Source organism: Arachis stenosperma, chromosome 3 (genome assembly GCF_014773155.1).
Source record: "Arachis stenosperma cultivar V10309 chromosome 3, arast.V10309.gnm1.PFL2, whole genome shotgun sequence".
Taxonomy (NCBI): Eukaryota; Viridiplantae; Streptophyta; class Magnoliopsida; order Fabales; family Fabaceae; genus Arachis; species Arachis stenosperma.
The window spans coordinates 158169618-158186204 of NC_080379.1; the positions used below are offsets into that span (position 1 = coordinate 158169618).

The following is a 16587-nucleotide window of genomic DNA, read 5'->3' on the forward strand; positions in this document are numbered from 1 at the left end:
CTTTAATGCATTTAATAAATAAAAATATTTAAAATGTAAAAAAAATTATTCAATAAAAATTTTATCCTTTTTCTTCCTTAATTACCTTTCCAAACCCATAAAAAGGTATATCCGTAGATGACTTTATACTTTTTGCCTCATCATTGCTGACAATGAAAAGATAAGTTTGGGCCAGACCCAAATAAAAGAATTCTGATTTGCTTGCCCACTGTTACCAATACATTTCAGCCCAATACAAAACGACGTCGTTTCGATGCACTGAATATCATCACTTCGTGTCCAAATCACGTTCAGACACGCACACACCGCGTAGCAACAACAATGGCGAATCCAGATAGCAGTAGCAGAAGCTCACGCTGGTCGCTCAAGGGAACCACTGCTCTTGTCACTGGCGGGACTCGAGGAATCGGGTTCGTTTGATTTATCTCTCTCTCACACACACACACCACACTTTTTAAATGTTATCTTTTTTTTCTTTTTCTCTCCTTAATTTTGCGGATTATTCTTGTTACTTGAATTGAAATTTTTGGGGGACGGTGGCGCTGAATGTCCACTATTTAGTTCAGACACGCAGTGGTGGAGGAGCTGGCGGAGTTTGGTGCCAGCGTGTACACTTGTTCCAGGAACCAGGAGGAGCTGAATGCGTGCTTAAAACAGTGGAAAGAGAAGGGTTTTTCAGTTTATGGGTCGGTTTGTGATGCGTCTTCTCGAACTCAGAGAGAGAAGCTTATTGAACAAGTGGCTTCTACATTCAACGGCAAGCTCAACATACTTGTGAGTCCTTTCTTGCATCCTTGTTATCATGTTCGACTGTAAATAGATATTTATTAGATATTAACAAAGATTTAGTGCACATGACCATAGCTTCGTTTCAGAAAATTGAATGAGTGAAGAGGGTGTAGATATATGTACAGAAAAGTGATGTTAAGACGCTTCACATGAACATAAATCAGTGTCCTTTTCTTTTGTGATTTGTAAATCATGTTTAAAGCTTTGCATCCAATGCATTGTACTTAGCACTATATGTGCAGTTTATCTAACGGGAAAAAAATGTTAGACTGTTAGTATAAACATATCGGCCGTCATGAATAGGAACTGTTTGTAGTAATGTTGCTGAGAAGGAGGACATGGCATGTGGAAACGTGACAAAAGCTAGACGTTTCCTTCTATGATGGAAGTGCTAGTACAAAACGGAATTCAGATACTATCTCTCATAAGTCATAACACACACTGTTCTCGAGATTATTTGAAATGAAAGGAAACTCTGCGGCCTAACATACGTAACATAGGCCAAGTCATGTGTTAATTTGTTCACTATGTTAAATTTCAAAAATATTTTTTGATATCTTTTTTGATGACTTGTTATTTTATATTCAGATATTGGCTGGGCTATTGCTTAGAAATATTAGAGATCAGCAAATGTGTTATAATAATTGAACTGGTTATACTGTGTTGTTGCATCATAATTTTTACTAGTTCTCTCCAGTAAAACATAAAGATCTAGAAGAACTTTGAGATGCCAACGGACAACTTCATTTGCTATTAGCTAATTGATCTATTTTAGAATGGTTTCAGCACATACTAAATTTTGTTTACTAAGTTCATCTTTTAAACTTAGGTAAACAATGTTGGAACAAATACCAGAAAGCCAACAATTGAGTACACTGTGGAAGAATACTCAAAAATAATGACTACTAACTTGGACTCTGCATACCATCTATGCCAACTTGCATATTCTCTTCTCAAAGCATCTGGAAATGGGAACATTGTGTTCATTTCCTCCGTTGCATCTACGACAAACGTAGGTTCTGGATCCTTATATGCAGCGAGTAAAGGTTAGTTGATGTCTCTAGTTGTGTCATTATTTGCTCAAACATGACAGATTACAAACTATCCGAAAAATATTGTCTAAAAAAAACTCGCTTCCTTATTTTCAGCGGCAATTAATCAGCTTACCAAAAATCTTGCTTGTGAATGGGCAAAAGACAGTATAAGGACAAACTGTGTTGCACCCTGGTATACAAAAACATCACTTGTGGAACATGTAATGCTCTTATACCCTGTTAAGTTTTGATGTGGTTTATCTCTATTCCAATTAACTAACCATTTTGTCTTTGTAAGTTATGATCTATACCCTCCTTACACATTCGTACAGAAGCCTGATCGATCTGTATGATTACTTTTTCAAAAGACAATCCCTATCTTCATAACTTGGATTTCTAATTATCGTTTACCTTCCTACAGTTGCTGGAGAACAAAGGCTTTGTAAATGAAGTAATATCTCGAACGCCGATAAATCGGATAGCAGAAGCACATGAAGTATCATCCTTGGTGACTTTCCTTTGCCTGCCTGCTGCTTCCTATATCACTGGACAAATTATTGCTGTTGATGGAGGTTTTACTGCCAATGGATTTGAGCCTAGCATGAGAATAACTTAACCCAAAGTTTTATGTTGCAATGAAGTTTAACCTAAGATCTTTTGCATTTTATTTAAATCATTGCCACATGACAAGATTACTGTTAGTAGCCTAAACAAGAATTATGTGGTTGAATTTTCTTAACTATTTTTACTTATAATTCATAGGGTCTTGCTAATATGTACTCTAAAGTACAGTCTATGAATATCATAAAATAAAATAATTTATAGAAGTTATTAAAAAGAATTTTTTATATTTCCAATGTATTAAATACATCAAAAATTTTATTTGATAGGCTCGTAACTTAGGTAAACAGTGTTGGAACAACTATGTCACTGCTGAAGAATGACTACTAACTTGACTCCAAATACCATCAATGCCAACTTGCATCCTCTTCTCAAAGCATTTGGAAACGGAAGCGTTGTGTTCATTTCCTCTGTTGCAGCTCTAACAAGCATAGATTCTGGAACCGTTTCTATGCTGCCTTCTTAGTTTACAAAAAATCTTGCTAGTGAATGGGCAAAAGACAATATAAGGAGCATGTAATGAACTTATATTCAGCTAATTTAACCATGCTCCTTATATTTTTTTAATGTACATGTATTATATGATAAATACTAACGTTTATTGGGTTTAGTCTGGGCCAAATAAGTGATACTTATCAAAATATATTGCTGAAAAAAAAATGGCTTCTACTCTGGGCCTTGTAATTTGTTTATTTACCAATTTGTTCATGGATGTCATTAGGTCCTTTATCGAAAAAAGAAAAGAAAAGAAATGAAACAGGCTTAGCTCAAAAACCATGTGCCTTTTAATATGCTGCACCTGGGTTCAAGCCTTGGTGAGTGCATCAAGTATTGAATATGAATCTTAATTATTTATAAACATCCTCATAATATTGTCACGCTTCCACTGACGGTTGTTCCTCCTGACTCCTGAAGTCATATAAGAAATATCTCTCAGTATTAAAGAACAATATTCCTATTAGTGGTTAAATTAGCTGGGGAATGGTTGTTTAATTCCCGCAGTTATTCAGCGCAGTACTAGTAATAGATTAAATGATAATGTAAGACTTTTAAGAGATTAGGATGATACGATTCATGACATCACTTGTAGGAGTAGTTTTAAAACAAAATTCTACGGCGGTTCCACCTCATGGACCATGTTTATTTCATTCTTATTCATCACAAGATGTAAGAATTCTACGCTTTCGACAAACTTTTTGTCCTAATTTCAAACAATTAGATCACACAATGCGTTCATTCCTACCAAATCTACCGTGTTCCGAAAGACATCCTAAACTATTGTCTTTCCTTCAACTACTACTACTGCTGCCATTATCATGTTGAAAGACATTGGTTTTGACCTTTTTCATCATATTGTGCAAGTGGTAAACCATGTCAATAACCTACTGTTATTGACTATACTCATGTATAAACCTTTTTAGCAATAATATTTATAAGATTTTTTAATCATGTTATATGACTAAAATTTTGTAATCAATATATTACGTACAACTATAAGATTAAAAGAAAAGGAAATTTTTTTAAAATTTTCCAGGATCAAAAGTTTTATTGCTTTATATTTTCCTATATAGACCTACATTCCAATCAGTTATTAAAGATGTTTATATAGTATAGATTTTTCAATATGTTCTAATAAAACGTTAAGGGAAGAAAAAAGAAATTAATATGATACCCGTTTCTTATCCACTTCACAAATAGATAAGCTTGTTGTGTTTTTTTTTTTTTTCCCTTAAATAAAAAAGGGAAACAAGTATCCAAACTGAACTTGGCAACTGGTGCTCTCGAAGCATGTTTCCGCTAGTTAAGTTTTGAATACATTATTAAATATCAACTCTAAATTCTTAATCCTAATCATTTGAGATCATATATATTTTAATTTTTTATCTTTTAAAATAATATATTCTTAAGACTTAAAAAATAAAAAAGATAGAGACTATCACAAAAATATTTATAATATTTTTAAATAAAAATATTTGATCTTATTCATTAAATAAAGTATTATGTATTAAATTTTAATACGTGACATAAATAAAAAATATTATTATATTTTTGAAATCGTTATTTTGACTTTGTACTAAATTTTACCAAATTTTTAACAGAAATTTTATTAAAATACTATTTCTAATTTATCTTTTTATTTTTTTATAAATTTTATAATATTATTTTTGTTTTTATTTTATTGTTATTTTGATATTTTTTATTTTATGAATACGAGTTGAACTTTATTTTATAATTTTTTTAATAATTCTTTTTTATTTATATTTTAATATATCCATTTTTATTATTAATTGTTTCATTTTCAGTCTAAAAATTCTCATGTCATTTTTTAATTTTTGAATAAATTTTATTGTAAAATTAAGATTTAAAAAAATTGTTTTGTATTGATTTAAGAAATTCAACATCATTTGAATTAACATTAGTTAGAATCATCAGTATTTAGTTTATTCATTTAAATAATTTAATTATTTCTTTTCTTAAATATTTTAATTTATTTGTTGATTCAATTTTATTTATAATTTACGTTTTTATTATTAATCCACGTTTTTTAAAATACGTTTTTTATTGTGACCAAATAAATAACTTTAGAAAAAATAATTTTTGTCGTGTTTATATGAGTGATGGCAAAAAAAGCATTATTTTAAATATTTTAAAATTACGGGTTTTTATTGTATGTTATAATTTAATAGAAATGCTGCATCCTAATATTTCATACATGAAAATTTAGGTTCATAAAATAATAGTAGTAGTAATTTAAGAAAATAATTGGCGTGAATTGGGATAGGATAGGAGTTAGTTAGAAGAGACAGGTTTGTCTGCTAGTTACATTTGAGATTAAGATGAAGCGATCATTGTCCAGAAAGCGAACTGTGAATATGACAAAGACACAAATTATATTGGTGGGAACATTGACAATGACTCTACTAATTGATTGGCTCACATAATCATAATCATATTCATATATAACGGGGTTTTCTCTCTCACCTACTGTGTTTAATGGTTACAGTCTTACAGAGAGTTCTCTAATCTCTACGATGCCTTCCCAAAAGTGTAAATATAAAGTGTCTCTAAACTAATAAACTCCACATTTTCCGTCGTTTAATTTGGAATCTCTCGCATTATTAGTCTGAACATGTGGCCACCTTCCTTGACATTTCAGCTCTGTATATATGACTATATGTATATTTTTGTCTTTTTATTTTTTTATCGGTCCAACTCAAATACTATCTATGTATCTATTCTTCTATACTTTTATGAGATTAGCATTTCTTTTTTACTTGGTAAGATTCAAATTCAAAATCTTTATACGTAATTAATAAAACGATTAATTATGTTTGTTTTTTTATAATTATTCATCCGATCAATATTAAAACTAGTTACTTTTACTGATATGACATTATATAATTAAATATACTTATAAAATTATTTTAGACTTTTTGAAGATCAAAATTAAATTCATTAACAAAACTACTTAAAGATATTGACGTTGATGCTGGCGATGTTAAGAGGTTTCTACTCTGAGGACATAGATGTAAATATGTAATATGCGTGAAATGATGGAAGGGCAAAAGAGGGATCGGAGGAGAGTAGATAGATAGAATCGAATTATGGAAGATGATGGAAAGACAGGAAAGTAAAGAAGCGAATATAGATAGGTGGAAATGGCAAATGGGCATTATGCTTGGCGGTTTGTGGTCACTCCCACACAGCACACAGCCATGTGTGATGTGTCCCACAAATCCTATCACCACGTTACCCCTTCCCATGCTATGTTATCCCCATCACATCATCCTTACCTCTTTCTTTTCCTTTCTTTTCTTTTGCGTCATAAATACATTTATTTTTTTATATCAGTCCAATAAATCAAAAATAATTCCGAATAATTATTTTTCCAGGGCCAAGCAACCATAGAGAGCATGCATTCGCTTGCCTTACTGAATCTTAATCAATCAAGATCTTTGGAGAATTTCACGAACTATGAACCGCGCATATACACATAAGAATCAGAAATTGCATTTTTAATTACTTTAAAAGTCAATTATCAAAACTACGGTTTTTTAATAGAATATTATTCATCTACAACCTAAAATATTCAACTTTGAAAATGTCTCAACCTTTCAAACATAAGACATCGAGGTTGTTTGAAATCTATTAATTCTATTTTTTTAAGAATAAAATTTAATTCTATAATTTAGAATAAATTTAATATATTAAAAAAAATCAAATTTTTAGTTTAGAATAACTTTTACATGAGTTTGTTAGTATAAAAATAAATTGTTTTGATAAGAAGACGTTAAAAGTGAAAACAGATAAGTTGAAGTCGAAGAAAGAAGATACAAAAAATGTAAAAATAAAAAAGTAGTTAGTGACCTTTCTTAAATATTAAAACTTGCTACTCGACCTTCAAATTCGAAGAGGAGAACATTGGGGCAAAATTTGAAGAACAAGCTGAAAAGATGCGAGACTTAAAGACCAAAAGAAAAATAGGTATCAAAATTTGGGGATCAAAATTTCTCATGATCAAGACAATATGTCATGGCTGAAAAAAAAAGAAGAAGTAAGATAGTGGACAACATACTCCAAAACAAGTTCATGACCTATAAATAGTAGAAATTTACAAGAATTCTGGGACTTCAATTAAGAACACTAGATCATCACATAAACTCATAAAATTCTCAGTATTCGCAATGCAATGAAAAAACATGGAATACAAGTGCATGTGAGTCTTAGAAGTCAAATTTCTAGTTTGTTTTGCTTTTGTTTATTTAATTTATTTTCGTTTATTTTCTTTAAATTTTTGTTATTATTTTGCTTTGATCAATATTTTAAACTTTTATTTTTCTCTTTATTTAATTATTTATTCCTTTATTATTTTTTATAATTCTGTCACTAGTAATGTCGATATAAAATTATTTTGACACGGTAATAAAGTAATTTTTAGATCGAATTTACTCTTTTTCAGAAGAAGAGTAGATATAAAATTATTTTGACACCGTAATAAAATAATTTTTAGATCGAATTTACTCTTTTTCAGAAAAATCGTATCTACTCTTCAATACTTAAAATCTTAGTACAAGCTCGTTTAGTACAAGCTCGTTTCGATATTATCTGTCGACCAAAAAATGAATGAAATATGCATAGATAAATTTTCTTCTTTTATATTTGTCCTTAATAAAGAGAAAAAAAGGAACTAAACAGGTATTAGACAAAATTAGAATAATCAATTATAAATAGAAATATTTTTGACATTTAATATATTAAATTTATTTAGTGTGAGAATTAATTTTAAAATCAAACCTTTTTATTTGATTTGTAAATAAAAGAAAAATGAAAATCTAAATTCTCAAAGAGGGAGCCATTCAGATAAAGACGCCTAAAACATCTTTTTTTTTCAGTAATTAAAATTTAACATATATATAATCGATTAAATCATGTTATTTTTGTCAAAATTAGGCTATACAAATTGATTTAACCGAAAAAATGGTAAATCAAATCTTGAATTGGTCTAAATTAATATTTTTTTTTATAAAAAATGACTACAATACTCTTATTATAGAGAATGATTAAAATACTCTTTTATATATATATATATATATATATATATATATATATATATATTAATTTTAAAAATTTTAAATCCTAACCTACGATAGAAAAATAAAGGACTAAAATTTAGGATTCTCAAAATTAATATATATAATAGAAATATTTTAGTCATTTTCTATAATAAGGTATTGTAGTCATTTTCTATAAAAAATAATATTAATTTAGACCAGTTCAAGATTTGATTCACCATTTTTCGATCAAATTAATTTGTCTAGCCTAATTTTGACAAAAATAACACGATTTAATCGATTATATATGTTACATTTTAATTATTGAAAAACGTCTTTATAAAAAGACGTTTTCAGCGTCTTTAACTGAGTGGCTCCTCTCAAAGAAATTCAAATCATTCTATTTTATTTATTCCAAAATAAAAAAATTATAATTCTTAAATAAATTCTAATTTATAAATTTTCAAACAAACCCTTTACAAATTATAAATCTTGTCCAATCCATGGTATTAATTAGTTCTTATTTTTTTACCATCTGCTTTTTTCAGGATATGTGAAATTAAATAAAGTAGTTTGGTTATAAATTATGATAGTAGAATAAAAGGAATATTATTTTAATTAGAGTATTGTTAATAAGAATTTTAGAGACATTAGTTAAGAATATGATAATTAGTAGAAACTTTTACTTTTATTCTCTTGACTAATATTTTAACAATTTTTTTAGCTAAATCATTTTAATTATGTAATTATATTTATTTGGACAATTTAAACACCCTATCATTAATTCATTATCCATATCATTGTCCATATAATGATCAATATTGTAGAAGAATACTAGGAGTATAAAAAATCTGATATATATGAGCCGCGGGTATCGTTGATGCTATATAATAAGGTGAGAGAGCAATGAATTCTCCCCCTTTCCAGGACTTTCTATGCTCATGGCTGGTGAGAGTTTATCTTTATCTCATAAGAGCTCTATCTCTAATGCCATATCGTGAAATTAAGAACCAAAATATATATATATTTTCTTTCTTGGTTTCCTAGCCTTTGTTTCAAATTATGATACAGAGACACTTATTAAGATACAACACATATCCAGACACATTAATCTTAATTTTTTATTATATACGAGGTTAGACATATAATATAATATGATATATTTTTCCGATATATATATTAAAATAGACTAATATAGTAAATAAATTCTTAAAAAATGTTTAGTTAGATCTTTTTACTTAATAAATTTTAATTACTAAATTAATTTTTGATATTTTATTTTTGATTGACATATCAATTTTTGTATCAATTTTTTTATCAAATATTAGATAAATTAATTCATGTTATTATTTAATTTAATAAAAATATAACAATCATTAAAATTATTTAAAATTTTTATATCAATCTTTTTATATAGATAAACAATATAATGTGAAAAATAATTTGCCTACTAAAATATAAATTTAAATATTAATTTAATAATCAAAATTTATAAAAAATTAAAATATCTGATTATTTTTTTTTAAAAAGTGATTAAAGATATTATTTATTATAATATATATTAAAATTTTATTAATATTAAAATATAAATTAATTTTTAAATAATTTTAATGTATTTTTTATTAATTATATTAATGCTTTAGACACTTTGTTGTATATTAAATATAAGTTAAGTATTTCGACCAAAAATAAAATAAAAAACATTGACACGTTTGTATTAGTATGTGTCCAAATATGTTAAAAAATTAATTATTATTTTTTTATTAAAATATTGTTGAACATGAAAAATATGCATATCTAACGAATATTAGTAATAATGTTAATCTTAAAGTGTTATAGGAATTTAAAAATTAATATTAGGAATAATATTAATAATACAAATATAAAAATTAACTTGCATGACTTATGTTTTATAACTCGATAAATTGAAAAAATTATGAAGTGTTAAAAATATTTAGAATATTTACCTATTTTGATCTTTAAAAAATTTTAGATTACACATTTGAGTTTTTAACTAAAATTAATGAGTTTGTTAGTTGTTAATATTTTATTTTATAAGTTGTATTGGTCTTTAACCTATTTTACTCTATTAATTTCTAACAGAACTATTTTATATATCACGTTAAGTTATTACATCACACATTAAATGTTACGTGTACAAATGAGATAAATTGATCTGGAACAAATTATAATCAATTTAATCTCTTAAAATATTAATTGTTAGACAAACTAATCTCCAAATTATTCATTATAAGACAAATTAATTTAAAAAAGTATTCATTATCAAAAAAATTAATGTTTCATTATCATATTAGACCTTCTCATTATCAATACATCTCTTCCTTGATAGCTTAAGAATTATGTAAATTATTTAAATACTGCAGATCACATTAAATTCAACTTTATGTAATCAAATGCCTCTTCATATGTCAAATGAGGTTAAGTAATGAGCCTCTTTTCTAACTTGGTTGTCATTCAACGTTGATAACTCAGGCTAAATCCAAACTCCTTTACACAAGTATGATTTATTTGGATTATAAATTTTAATTTGAAAGTAGTCTCTTGAAGTATTTCAAGCACAATAAATAAGTTATGAATAGCTTTCTACATTGTTGGTTGTTACAGGAGTTTATGGTTGAGTTTCTCTACTTCTAGTTTCAACATCTTTCATATTACTTGTAGCCAATTGTTATGAACTCTTTTGTATTCCAGTCTCAATTATCATTTTTCTGTGCTTCAGTTTCAATAGTTGCTTCCTGTGTTCTTGCATCCATTTTTGGTACAGTTTCATTAGCATTATTTTATCCAGCCTCTTTACTCTTTAGCATTAATTTTATTCTCTCTCTTAGCCTTGTATTTTATTTTAATCACTTCTATGTGATTGTCTATGTTGTAGTAGATAATAAGACTAAAGAGAGGTAGAAGTGATTTCTAAAACTATTGTAAGATGATTTGGGTGATTGTACTAAAATGAAACTTTATCTCTAATTAATAAAAAATAGGTATTTTAGTTTGAAACTTTTTTATGTTTGTAATAGTCTAATTTTTTTAAGAGAAAATTTTATTCCGTCTTCTCTTTTGAAAAAATACTATTTTTTTTTATTTGTAAAATGTATTCTTCTCCTTTATAATTTTTAAAAAATCTCTTATTTGATCTATTTTAAATTTTTTGTGTTAACAAATGTTAACTTTATCTATTTTTGAAGAAAAAAAATTATTTTTTTACAAAAATACCCTTTAACAAAAATTTTATTTTGTTCTCGTTAAATTTTGCTTATCAAAATATCCTTTAATAAATTATTTTTTATTGATTAAATCGTATTTTTACCAAAATATTTTTTAAAAAATTAATAATTAAATTATTTTTTTAATATACCCTTAAATAATTTTTTAATTATTAAATTGTGATTTTACCGAAATTTTTGTTAACAATTATTTTTATATTTTACTATTATTTTTTTGATATCAATATAATATTAAATAAAAAAATTTTACCACTATTAATATGTATAACAATTAATATATATTGATATCAGAAAATAATTTTACCAAGATTTTTTTATTTAATGTTAAAATAATATATATTGATAACGAAAAATTATTAATTTTTATAATTATAATTATTAACAAAAATTTTGGTAAAATCATATTTAATAATTAAAAAATTATTGAAGGGTATCTTAGAAAAAAATGTAATTATTATTTTTTTAAAAAAATATTTTGGTAAAAATACAATTTAATTAATAAAAAAATAATTTATTAAAAGATATTCTGGTAAGTAAAATTTAATGATAAAAAAAATTTTGTTAAAGAGTATTTTTATAAAAAAAAATTTTTAAAAAAATGAATAAAATTAACATTAGTTAATATAAAAAATTTAAAATAAATTAAAAAGATATTTTTTAAAATAATAAAAAATGTATATTTTACAAATAGAAAAATAAAATAAGTCAAGAATTAATATAATTTGTGGAATTAAATATTAAAATTTAATAAATTAATTAATTTTAGTTAAAAACTAAAATATTTGATTTAAATTTGTTTAAATCAAAATAGATAAATTTCATGCAGGTTAGTCAATTTCGGCACACACTTGTAGCCTGTAGGTTATGGAATGTAAAATGCAAATAAAATACAAATAGAGGTGGTAAATATATAATGTTGTAGAATTAAATAATTTAGGGACAGGATCCTATTGACCACTTCTCAATGATGGTGTCGTTATCTTTTTAGGGAAGCCCCAGGTGCGAAGAAAGAGTCCCACGAGGTACTCGAGCAGTGTCTCCTCTGTCTCTATCCAGAAAGTACAAGTGCAAATCTCGCTCCCATTCAATTCACATTCAAATAATACAATTCAGTACAATACTATTGTAACCATTGGCCCAATACACAACGTAATTGGATAAAAAAACGTAATATATACATTAAAAATCAATAATCAAATTCATTATTATATATTTACGTATATATATATATATGTAAATTAATTTATTTTTAATATATTTTTTATATTTAAAATATATTTTATATAAAAATTAATTATTTTAACATATATCTTATATAATTGAATTGGATAAATATACATCCATGACATTGTCCGTGGATCCTCGCCACGAGCTGCTCGAGCCATTATCAATCCCTGCCACAACCAATACCATGGCTAATTTTAATTTTCATTTTCATTTTCGAATGCTCCAAATCAGAACCACTTTTGTTTCAGCATCAATGAATTTAACTAGTTAGAGTAGTAAGGACTTTCTCCTTTCTTAACTAGTACTATTGATCACGAGACCTTGAAATTGGGAGAGCAATAATATAAAGTCTTTTTATGGTACTTAATATTTATCACAAGATTTAAAGTTTAAAAGGTGAATCGCATTTTACCTTCTTTATTTTTTAGTAAATTAAACAAAAATTTTGTAGACACCAAAATATTCTCAAAATATTAAAACTTGTGCAGCTGTGTCCACCACTTATCTCTTAAATTTAATGGGTTTACGGTTTACCAGACATGGCAACGCCACTCGATAGAAGTGGATACCCTTCCATGCCCCCTATTCTCTCCCAATACGAGGATATTAATTGAGATTTTTTAAAATAATAATATAAAAAGTTATAAGTCGTTATTTCAAAATATATATGTATTTGAAATCACGATTAATTAAGAAAGTAAATGTTTTGACTAATGAAATAAAAAAAGAGGAAAAATATAGTGTTTGAAAAGTTTCTGCTGTTTTGTTTGACGGTTGAAATTATTAGTTGCGTTGTTAATAATAATAAAAGATATATTTTTAAACTAATAAAAAAAAGTGTAATTATCTGAGGTTGGGATTAAAAAAGAAAGTATTGAAAAAGATGGATGGCTTAGAAGTAAGAAGTGTGAAATTGTCCGTATTGTTGTTGATTGCATTTGGAAATTAGTGTGAATAGTTGAGGGCGAAGAGTGATGGGGAGGTGTGGGTGTGGGAAGGAGGCATTGATCATGATGATTCAGGTGGGTAGTGAGTAGGTGACACAAGTGGATGGGGCTCTGCTTGCTTGGGAAGTTGAAAACATTGAACGCAGCAACCCGCCTTACTTTCTTTTTCTACACAAACACCACGCACCACCTTTCATCACTTCTTCTCCTCAAATCCTCAACACCGGCTGCACCTCCTTCCTATATGTGTTTAATTAGGGTTTACATGCAAATCTCTCTTGGTCGGTTCCCAGATAAGGCCCTGCCACTTGGATAAGGTTCTCTTTCTCTTCTCTTCCCCTCTTATCTATCCGATAATACAGATCTCAATCTTTCGTTTTCTTTCTTTCTTTCTTTCCAGATAGCTAAACAAACAAACAAAGTAAAACCTTCTTTTTCTTTAAATTAAACTTGAACATGGCGAATCGATGGTGGGCTGGGAATAATGTGGCTATGAGGGCAACCGACTCAATCTCAGCGTCCCCATCAGTGCACCTGAGAAGAGAACAGGAGTTCCTGGACACTCCCACCAACAACAACAACACTCCAACAAACAGCAGCAATAGTAACACCAACCCCAACACCGAAGAAGACGAGAGCAGAGACACCGGTGCCGCTGCTGGAGCAAGGGGAGACGACAACAACCCTGCAGACCCGGCAAGCGGACCAGGAACCAGCGGAAAAAGGCCACGTGGCAGGCCTCCGGGATCTAAGAACAAGCCTAAACCCCCAGTTGTCATTACCAAAGAGAGCCCCAACGCACTCCGCAGCCATGTTCTTGAGATCAGCAGCGGCTCCGACGTCGCTGAGAGCATCGCCACCTTCGCCAACCGCCGCCATCGAGGTGTGTCGGTCCTCAGTGGAAGCGGCATTGTTGCAAACGTCACGCTCCGCCAACCCGCTGCTCCCGGTGGCGTCATCACTCTCCATGGAAGGTTCGAGATACTCTCACTCAACGGCGCTTTCCTACCCGCTCCTTCTCCTCCCGGGGCCACCGGACTCACCGTTTACCTGTCCGGCGGTCAGGGGCAGGTGGTTGGCGGAACTGTTGTGGGTTCCTTGGTGGCTTCGGGCCCTGTAATGGTGATTGCCGCAACCTTTGCCAATGCTACTTATGAACGGTTACCGCTTGTGGAAGATGAACAAGTTGAAGAAGAAATGCAAGTGCAGCAGCAACATTCAGGAGGAGTGAGTGGTGGCGGTGGCGGTGGCGGTGCTGCTGCTGGTGGTGGCAGTGGAGGAGGTTCTTCTTCTCAAGGGGGTGGTTTGGGTGAGGGTGGTGGTTCTGTGGGAATGTACAATTTGCCACCGAATTTGATGCACAATGGTCAATTGGCGGCACATGATGTTTTCTGGGGACCTCCACCGCCTCGTCCTCCGCAGCCTCCATCTTTCTAAAGGGACGACAACGGAATGGGATGAAATGAAGTGAAATGTTGTTGTGATATATCTCTTTCATCATAATAACTGACTTGTTTGTTGTACTTTTGTGCAGTGACGGTTTTCTTTCTTTCTTAGCAAGGTAGTTAGGATGATGAGGAACCTTAGCTTTTTCTTTTGTTAGTTCAATATTTTGCTTTGCTTCAAAGGAACTCGCGAGTAGTAATTTAATCTTCAGATATGTTTTTATTTGTACTCTTTTTCTGCACCTGCTATCTTCAATTCCCTTTTTCTTTCAATATATCTCTTGTGGTGGAAGAGTTGAGTTATGATTGTGTAGGTGAGAATGGTAACCGTGAAGGGAATATGATTAATTGGTGGCTCCTACCGCTCCTCCTATATTCTATTCTATGTGGTAAGTGTACTTTGTTTGTTAATTGTTTTGACTCCTCCCTTGTTTTCCTCATTTGATTGCATGGGTACTACTTGCAGCAAGTATTAATTATGTGTTGGACACTAGCCATTCAATTCTCTTGAAATAACTAGCCTATCTAGTTCTTATTGTTTATTATTTTCCTCTTGTCTCAAGAGAGGAATCATATATATGGTAGGGTCAGATAATGAACCTTTCCCAGTTCGATTTAGAGACTGAGCTGGGTAATCTCAACTATATTATGCAGGAATCCGGCACCTCTTAGATTTGAAGTCGGCAATGAATTTGGACCATAGTTTGAACCCCTCTTGTTTTAGAGATAAATCTACCCAATATAATCATTTACGGTTTAAAAAAAAAAAATTAGTGTGGCATAACTAGTTATAGACATGAAGAATTTGATCCTTATATCGATGAAGATTGGATCAAATTAAAGGTGGTCAATCAATATTGTTCCGTATACAATATGCTCATTTTTAGTTTGTTTTGGATAACGTTGAAATCTAGGAAATTTTGATAGTTTGACTCGGCCGCTTCTATAAGTATCCCATCACTGGTGTGGCTGAAGCATAGTACAAGAATGTACTAAGGTGCAGTTTCCCTTGTACTTCTTGGATCCTTGTTTTCCCTTTTGTGTATTTCGGTGAACAAACTGAATGTCCAGTAAACTTTTATTAGGAAATAGTAGAACCAAGACATGCATGTCTATTGATTGCAAAAAATTGTGGGTTTTTTTTTTCCGGTGATGCATTTCAATCAGTTACTAGGCTTCTCTTCTCCATCCTTTCGGTTGTTGTGATTCCTTCAGATTTTCTGTATATTATATTGTAGTAGAATGTATATAAGCATAAGATATTATCAATACTGGGATATATGGGTCAACTTTCAATTATCTGTGATTGTAGCCTTGGATGTTTGTTAGTAGTAGCTATCAAAGTGGAGGAGAAAGCAGAGATAAGGAAACCCAAAATTCTTGTAAACTAGCAATTCTTGTTGGGGTTAGGTTAGTCTAATGACTAATGTATAAATAAAGCCAAAGGCCAACTAAGCAATATAGTACTACATTATTTTCCCACTTGCCTTAGATAATGCTTCTCTTTAAAGCAAAAGGTTAAAAAGAAAGAAATTAATAGAGGGATAAATGATAAACGGTGAAAGTATAAGAAATTAATTATGCTTCATGAAAGAAATATATATTTGATTTAATGTTTATTTCTTTAGCCAAATGTAAGCAGACCAGAACTAGTTTAATTTCTTAGCTAGGGTAATGTATATATATCTATATATGGTTCATATTGAATTTCATTAAGTTTATTGTCT

At 29.4% G+C, this 16587-nt stretch overlaps 2 protein-coding genes across 2 annotated transcripts; both read left to right on the forward strand.

The window, feature by feature from the left end:
• The first annotated feature begins 249 nt into the window (after window positions 1–249).
• Window positions 250–2562, forward strand: LOC130970409 (tropinone reductase homolog At5g06060). The gene is made up of 5 exons (XM_057896491.1): window positions 250–410; window positions 567–774; window positions 1619–1835; window positions 1938–2044; window positions 2245–2562. The coding sequence occupies exons 1-5, from the start codon at window positions 322–324 to the stop codon at window positions 2437–2439; spliced, it is 816 nt and encodes a 271-aa protein (XP_057752474.1). The 5' UTR covers window positions 250–321; the 3' UTR covers window positions 2440–2562.
• A 10843-nt stretch (window positions 2563–13405) lies between these two features.
• LOC130965577 (AT-hook motif nuclear-localized protein 15-like) lies at window positions 13406–15979 on the forward strand. Its single transcript, XM_057890345.1, has 2 exons — window positions 13406–13732; window positions 13816–15979. Exon 2 carries the CDS (start codon window positions 13872–13874, stop codon window positions 14850–14852), a length of 981 nt encoding a protein of 326 aa, XP_057746328.1. The 5' UTR covers window positions 13406–13732; window positions 13816–13871; the 3' UTR covers window positions 14853–15979.
• Window positions 15980–16587: the final 608 nt, after the last annotated feature.

Coding starts and splice junctions, on each gene's coding strand:
- LOC130970409 (XM_057896491.1), top strand. CDS start 322: ATGGCGAATCCAGATAGCAGTAGCAGAAGCTCACGCTGGTCGCTCAAG. Junction 411..566: donor GGCGGGACTCGAGGAATCGG/GTTCGTTTGATT, acceptor TATTTAGTTCAG/ACACGCAGTGGTGGAGGAGC. Junction 775..1,618: donor ACGGCAAGCTCAACATACTT/GTGAGTCCTTTC, acceptor TTTTAAACTTAG/GTAAACAATGTTGGAACAAA.
- LOC130965577 (XM_057890345.1), top strand. CDS start 13,872: ATGGCGAATCGATGGTGGGCTGGGAATAATGTGGCTATGAGGGCAACC.